The sequence below is a fragment of the Scleropages formosus genome, chromosome 2 (assembly GCF_900964775.1).
Source record: "Scleropages formosus chromosome 2, fSclFor1.1, whole genome shotgun sequence".
In the NCBI taxonomy this organism is placed as follows: Eukaryota; Metazoa; Chordata; class Actinopteri; order Osteoglossiformes; family Osteoglossidae; genus Scleropages; species Scleropages formosus.
The window spans coordinates 19,014,825-19,022,952 of NC_041807.1; the positions used below are offsets into that span (position 1 = coordinate 19,014,825).

General features: G+C 42.1%; 1 protein-coding gene across 2 annotated transcripts; it reads left to right on the top strand.

Annotated features, from left to right (window-relative positions):
• Window positions 1-50: 50 nt before the first annotated feature.
• LOC108931613 (zinc finger BED domain-containing protein 4-like) lies at window positions 51-8,120 on the top strand. Of its 2 annotated transcripts, XM_018747508.2 has the most exons (3): window positions 51-185; window positions 4,108-4,421; window positions 4,543-8,120. In XM_018747508.2, the coding sequence occupies exon 3, from the start codon at window positions 4,544-4,546 to the stop codon at window positions 8,099-8,101; it is 3,558 nt and encodes a 1,185-aa protein (XP_018603024.1). In that variant the 5' UTR covers window positions 51-185; window positions 4,108-4,421; window position 4,543; the 3' UTR covers window positions 8,102-8,120. The 2 variants fall into 2 exon arrangements, with proteins under 2 accessions (XP_018603024.1, XP_018603023.1); XM_018747507.2 differs by having other exon boundaries at window positions 4,108-8,120.
• The last annotated feature ends 8 nt before the right edge of the window (window positions 8,121-8,128 follow it).

Consider the following 8,128-nt stretch of genomic DNA (forward strand, 5'->3'; position numbering starts at 1 on the left):
CGCGTGACGTCAAACGCACGCTTCTTCCGCCTTACGTCGTGCGTGTGGCTTCCACCGCTGAACGTTAAACAGAGGAGACAAAGCGACGGAGTAATTACCCCCCGCCTATCGAATTAAATTCTGTTTGCATTTTAACTGTTTAATTACCAAAAAAACCGATCGGAAAAGGACCTCAGGGCTTTCAGGTATGTACCTTAAGCGCGCGAGGTTCACTAGCGGGGGCTGACTTTGTGTTCGAAGCGCCTCCGCAGGGTCGATCCGGTTCTCTGGCTACTTCCAGCCGCGCGCCTGGGCTCTGGCCGGATCCGGTTCTGTCCCTCCGCCCGCGCCCTGCCGCCCTGGGCCTACCGGGCAGCCGAGCTAACCTGGCCCGTCCGTCCAGTGTTTGGCTCCGTGTGTCGAGGGAAGTTTGGAGCCGCTTTCGCGCTTGGTTTTCCTGCTCAGGAGCCATGTGACAGCGGCGCTCTTGTGTTTTCCTCCTCGGGCCTCCGTCCTAACGGCCCTACACCTGTGACCTGCGAGTTCCGTCGGGTGGGTGATGTGGTTATTATTACAGTGCTGTGTCTCTACACACATGATGATCTGTACAGGGCAGCTGTGTGGAGCCCAACACTTGGGAGGAACATGTAAACAGGCTGCTGTGGGACCTGTCCTGGCAGGCAGGGACACCTCCCATGATGTGGAACTGCTCTAGTCTAGTCCCAGACACTCAGGCCACCTGACCCCACTCAGGAGTGGGTGTTACCTGTGGTGCCTTTTCACATCCCGCCAGCGTGGAAACATCCGCGTGATATGACGAGAACTCCTTTTGTTACTAATACCTGTTTACGGTCTTGTGCAGTGTCGACTACTCAACTTTATGCTGATTTACCTGTTTATTTAGCAGGGTATTTGTACCGTATCGATTTAGAGAAATTACAAGGGTGCTACAGAGCAGTGGGATTCGAACCCCCGACCTTTGGGTTGCAAGGTAGGAGCTCTAAACTCCGTGCTCTCCGCTGGTTCACTGCTTTCAGCTGTGTTTCCCACCATCAGTGGAGGTCTCTGTATTTGCTGAAGAAAGATAATTTGCACTACATCTGGACAGTTATTTGAATAACTTTATTTCCCACGGAAATGAAACTTCTGCTTTTTGAGGAAGCAGGTGGCATAGTTTTTAGGACTTTAGTCTTGCAATGTGATGATTACAGGTTCCAATCCTATTCCTGCTGTAGTAACCGATAAAGTACTCAGCCTGACTTGGTCCAGTGAATAAATGGGACAAAATGCTATTTAGTGTATAGGCCTTACCTTTATCCATGTGACTTGAAAAGTTATCAGCTAATCATACTATGAGGGTAAGTCAAATTCAGGTAAAATACAAATTATTACAGATATTTTTTAATTTACTCTTGTAGTAATTGCAATGTTGAATCAAAACACTCTCAACAATTATGCATTATCCTGGGGATCCTCTTCTCTATCTAAGGCAGCCATGTATTTTCTGATTAACTGGGCTCTAATATGTTACCGTTGCATTTTTGGTTTTAACTATATAACGTAAAGCTTCAGTATTGACTGGTGTTAGGATTCCCTAGTCATAATTTCAATAAGATGCAGTGCTGCAGAGTATTGATTCCCCCCACCCCCCCATATTTTATCCTCCTGCTACATGTCATAGACTTTTGAATATTAACGTAAGAGTAAACCCATGTTGTTCTGAATTAGTTTTTGGGATTATGAAAGCTATTTACGAGAGTTCTCAATAAATGGAATGAACTGACTTGTTGTGGTTTGAGGAGTATTCTCTTACCATATTGGTATAAATCTGATTTTGACTAATTTTCCCCATGTTGCTCATCTACAGAAGTTGGACTCTACAATGTAAGCAATATATGCTCATCATGTAACTGAAAAAGGGCATGACCACTCCATTGCCTTGAGGACAGTTTCTGTCCTCCTTGGAATGCTGTCTTACAAGTCCTGGATGGTGTGCAGTGGGATACTGTACCTTTCTCTTTTTTTTTCTTTAAAAAAAATTAAAAAAAAATAAAAGTCTTCCAAGGGATGAAGGATCCTTAGTCACACTCTGCTCTCTGGAACTTCTTACAGAGGTTCAGTGAGGGATTAGATGATGTGCATTTTTGATTGCGGTGTTCATGAGCTCATTCTTTAATTCAGTTATTGGTCTGTATTGGGATGATGTCATAGAATCATAGAAGGGGACGTTCTGAAGCAACTGTATTTTCACTGGAGGATGGATTTCCTTCCTCTTTATATCACTATGGACATCAGACTTATTGATTCTCACAAAAAAAGCTTACCGTACCATTGTATTTCCATCGCCATGTTGTGTAGTTTTTCACAGATATAATGTGGGTTGAAGGCACTGTTCGGCTTCTTTCAAACGTAAACCCCTCCAACAGTGGAATAAAGAGTAAAAGACAACTTGTAAGCCCATGTTACGGTTTCCCTTTTGTCTCAAAGCACGTTTTTAGGCACTGGATTGGATCAAATATATAGGCTACAACTCTAAAGCTATTCACAGTAAATTGAAACATTTAAAAATGTACAGTAAGAAAAACTAAATTTGTCACTTGTTTTCTTTTAAAATTTACAATAATAGAATCAATCTGCTTTTAAAAATAGCTTGCAGGAGGTGCTGCTGTGGAGCCTCTGTGCACAGTGTGCAATGCAAGGTTTGTTCTGATGCATGGGACACCAGTGTAATAGGGCAGTCGCACGCATTTATTTACTCAACACCACACTAAGGTCAATTTAGAGTCCAATTGTGTTAGCAAAGAACAACAAAATAAAAAGAGAAAACTATAGTAAAATGAATGATGAGAGGGTAGGAAAAAAAAAAGGAGTTTTGCTGTGAATAAGCTTTTTTGAACATCTTAAGCTTGGAGTAAGGTAATGTGTCCAGAGTCATTGTGATATTCTGCACTCAGTTTTGAATTAGTTTTTATCCCTTTAAAAAGAAGAGCAGGAATTCAAATTAATAGTATTAGTTATTTTTACAGGAATTCTTTCAAGCGCATAATTCGGGAGCAAATTATTCTTGTTATGCGAGAGAAAGGTGTACGAGCTCTGAATATCGCAGCATACGGTTTTTCTACATTGGGTCACCAAGGTGTTTATTTTGTGGGTAATTTCAAACCCATTCTTGAGCAGTTTTTATCAGTTGCCTTATTAAGGGCCTATCTTTTCTAGTTAGTAAACTTCAACTTGTTTCCTTTTTGATGCTGTTTTTCTTGTTTGACATGTGTTGCTTGTCACTTGACATTGTTTCAAAGCTTTTGTGCAATTCCGGTACCATTTACATTTATTCATTAGCTGACACTTTTCTCCAAAGTGACTTATCTTAAGCTTACAATTATTTACCCATTTATACAGCTGGGTAATTTTTACTGGAGCAGTTCAGGGTAAGTGCCTTGCTCAAGGGTACTACAGCCAGCAGTAGGGATAGAATCTGCAGCTTTTGGATCCAAAGGCAGTAGCTCTAACCACTACACTACCAGCTGCCCTATATTTGCCTCATGATGGCTTAGACACTGCAATATAAAAGTGATGATAGTCCTGAGGTTTGACAATCAACCATCTTGCATGATTTGTGATTTAATTAATTCAGTTTGAGTCCTTTTTCTGTGTTGTTGACTTCACTATCTGTGTATTAAGACAGTGATTGTCAACATGTTATTGTGTCAGTATGCAATTTGTAGATGAAATAATGTAATTTACAGGACCATATCTTGCCTAGCTAGTGTTTACTTTATACCTTGTTATAAAGTAGAATTATTTACCATAGTAATTAATTTTATTATTATATTATTTTTAAGAATGTTTAGGAAAATATTCTGCAGTCCTTGTGGTTCTGTAGCCAGTTAAATATTTCCTCAGAATACGCATTTACATTTTAAAAATATTTTATATTTCAAAATGCTTATTAATGTCAGCACTTACCAATGATTACAATGTGTATTAAAGATTTCTAAAAATATTGTGTATCTCTAGCTTTGTAAACCACTGCATTTGTTGTTCAATTGGTTTGGAAAACAGATACCATATAAGGGATTTTATATGTTACTTATGTAAATATTTCTCTTTTTTTCCCCATTTCCTCAGACTCTACAACCACCAGACATGGACCCATGATTTTTTTAAACATACAGACACAAATGGAGAAATTGGAACATCTTGTTCATTCTGAATGCCGATACTTGCACATTCTATAATTGGAACAGTTAAGACAGTGAGGAAAAAGTCCAATGTCCCTTCTATGACTCTCACCATTTGAATCTTTTGGCTTCAGATGGCTGCAGCAATGGACAGTGAGGAAGACCTCTCTCATAACAGTGATGATGGAGGCATAGAGCAAAATGATTTCATACAAGATGAGAAAAAAAGAGAGGCGAAAGCAACCTGTCTGAAAATAGAGGGTCAGGATGGTTATGTGTTTAAGTCATATAGAATTACCCCTTGCAAATCTACGAATGCAAATTCAACCACTTTGTCTTCAGAGACACTGGCTAAAGAAAATTCCTCTGTGTCCTCTGATAGGATGTCGGAGGATCATTCTTCTCAGGTTGATGAACAACCGTCAGAACCTCAACCATCAGACAGACTTACCTCTCTTGAAGAGACGTGTGATAAGCAGAGTTTTCCCAATCCTCTGGCCATTTCGAAGGAGAGCCCAGATGCTGCACCCTTGTTAAAAAATGAAAGGACACTGGAACTACCAGAAAATGAAACAAATATACATATCAAAGAAGAAACAAATGCAATTCGGGATATGCACGATGATGAGAATTTTGCCTTTGATAACTCAATAACACCCTTTGCTACCAGAGATAATGAGGACTATGGTAATTTACTTAATTACTCTAGTACTCTTTATGATGTGGCAATGGATGCTGTGGCACAGAGTCTTCTGTCATCAATAAGAGCTCCTGTTAACCCTCGGAAGAAGTCACCTGCTTGGAATCATTTCTTCATATCACCACGAAATAGTACCAAAGCAATCTGTATGTACTGTATGAAAGAGTTCAGCCGCGGAAAGAACGAGAAAGATCTCAGCACAAGTTGTCTGATGAGACATGTGCGAAGGGCTCACCCTACTGTGCTATTACAGGAAAGCGAGTTTTCCAGTAGTACCCCAGTTTCTTCATCTTTAATACCTCCCTTAAATTCACCAAATAATGGGGACTTGGCAGCTAACACCGTATCTGCTTCACAAAAAACCACTTCTACGTTGGCCTCCTCTGCCGACGGCACTGAGGTTCCTTCCAAAGTGTTCCAAGATACACCAAAATTAGAGAAAATTGCCAAAAATGAAACCTGCAAGGCTTCCTCCCCTCATTCCAGCAGCAACTACAAAGATGCTATAGATGGCACATCAGAGTCCATCCCTAGTACTCTGAAAAACTCAAACTCCCGTAGAAGATCTGCAGTATGGAAGCATTTTTACCTGTCCCCTGCAGATAACTCTAAGGCAGTGTGCATACACTGCATGAATGAGTTCAGCCGGGGGAAGAATGGCAAAGACTTGGGAACAAGTTGTCTTATTCGTCACATGTGGCGAGCCCACAGAGACATAGTGATAGAAGAAAATGGACAGGGTTCTAGCATTCCTCCACCTTATACCACCCCACCCACACTTTTGTCACGCCTTCAGCTGCAGGAAACAAATGAGTTAAAGAAAGAACCCCTCTTTGTTTCATCCTCTCCTGAAACAGTGTGTGATGAGGTGTCACAAAATTGTAGCTTGAATGTGGATGTGAAAGAGGACTCAAATGATGAGATGTATCATTCAGGCCAAGAGTCTTCACTTGACATTTCATTAGATCATAAAGGGGACAAAGAACCACATCTAACTTCAGTACCGGATGACCTCTCGGAAGGCGCAAGCCTAAACCAAAATCTGAGTTCCGTATTCCAACAAAACAAAAGAATCATGAAGAGAGTCAAGTCAGAAGTTTGGCATCACTTTATTGTGTCCCCTGCTGACCAGCTCAAAGCATTATGCCGGTACTGCCCCTGTGTTATCAGCAGAGGTAAACGTGGAGACTTTGGGACAAGCTGCCTAATGAGGCATCTCATGAGGCGGCATCCCGACGTTCTTGATGGTCAAAAAAGCACATATGATAAAGTGTCCTCATCTGGCTCACCGTACGACACCCCTGCTGCTGCTGCTGAAGCTTTGTCATCAAAAATAGCTGACAGCCCTGCTGCCGAAAAGAAGCTGCACGCTTTGCCTGTTTTTAGCAAAAAGACTTCAAAGTTATGGAACCATTTTTCTATTTGTGCCGCTGATCCAACAAAAGTTGTTTGTTTGCACTGTAATCGCACAATAAGCAGAGGTAAAAAGACTACAAACCTCGGCACCAGTTGCTTATTTAGACATATGCAGCGCTTTCACGGACACGTTCTTGAAAATAATGGCAGTATCTCAGGTGCCGTGTCTTCTGCTGGAATTCAAGTAAAGGAGGAACTCATGGACACTTCTTCCTATGAAGAAAACTGTGAAAAATTTAATGAGTACCACCCAGTTGCCAAAAGAATCACCAGATTGGTTGCTGAAATGCTTGCACTGGATCTGCAGCCCTCAACCCTCGTGGAGAATGTTGGTCTCACTCGATTACTGGAATATCTACAACCACAGTACTCATTACCTTCATCCTCCTATTTCACAAGCACTGCCATACCAGAGATGTACGAGAGGGTGAAGGAGGTTGTTGTTACACACATGAAAGAGGCAGAGAGTGGGATTATCCACTTCACGACAAGCATTTGGGTCAGCAGCCAAACTAAGGAGTACTTAACTGTGACAGCTCACTGGGTAACATATGAATCGTGTGTTCGACCTCAGGGCCAGGACTTCCACTGTTCTGCTCTCCTCAATGTGTCTCAGATTGACTGTGATGAAAATATGCTGAACATTCAGAAGCAGCTTGAGTACCTCTGGGATTCTTGGATTACTTCATCAGGTCTTAAAATTGGATTCACTGTATCTAACATTGGAAACACACTGGATAGTAATGAGCATGCTACCTTGCAATGTTTCGGGCACACTATTGACCTCATTGTCAATGAAGCCATAAAGAGCCAGAGAATGGTTCAAAACCTGCTGAGCATCGCCAGAAAAATTTGCGAGCGCGTTCATCGTTCGGCAAAAGCAAAGGAGAAGCTATCTGAACTTCAAAAGGCATACCACTTGCCCGAAAATCAGCTCGTTCAAGACGTCCCTTCTAAGTGGAAAACATCCTTTTACATGCTTGAACGATTAGTGGAACAAAAGCAAGCAATTGATGAAATGTCTATAGAGTGCAATTTCAGGGAACTCATCAGCTGTGACCAATGGGAGGTGATTCAGTCGGTGTGCAATGCTTTAAAACCTTTTGAAGTGGCCTGCAGCGAGATGAACAATAGGACTGCTACGCTAGGCCAAGTCATACCGCTAATTCATATTCTCAATCGAAAGATAGACATGCTCTTTGACGAGACTATGGGCATTGACAATATGCTGAAGTCTCTGAAGGAGGCCATGGTAAGCCGAATGTCCTCCACGCTTCATGACCCGAGATACACTTGGGCAACAATGCTGGACCCTCGGTATAAGACCTCGTTGTTCACAGAGGAAGAAGCAGAGCAGTGCAAACAAGACCTTATCCGAGAACTCGAGGCATCGTTATCTACCTCAGTTGATCCAGAGCCTTTGCTTTCCAATGGATGCAACAAAATCCCAGCTTCATCTGACAGCAGTCTCACTACAAATAAGGACAACCTCTGGGCCCTCATGGATGATATTCGGAGCAAGATAAAGCAGGAGGAGCGACCTAAATCATCAGAGCTGGCAGTGCAAGAGTATCTTGAGGAAGAAATACTTGATCAAAGCTGTGATCCCCTGGATTATTGGAACCTTAAAAAGTTTCTGTGGCCAGACCTTGCCAAAGTGGCAGTCCGCTATGTGGGCTGCCCTCCAAGCATTGTCCCAGCAGAGACGCTGTTCAGCACAGCAACTTCAAACTGTGCCATGAGTCAGTCTAGGCCATTGCTGGAAAACCTGGAGGGACTTATCTTTTTAAAGGTCAACCTCCCATTGATATTTTTTCAATACTGAGGATTTTTTTTCCCCCCCCCCCCGGAA

What these genes read in the sequence shown, in the direction of transcription:
- LOC108931613 (XM_018747507.2), top strand. Translation starts at nt 4,295, where the DNA reads ATGGCTGCAGCAATGGACAGTGAGGAAGACCTCTCTCATAACAGTGAT.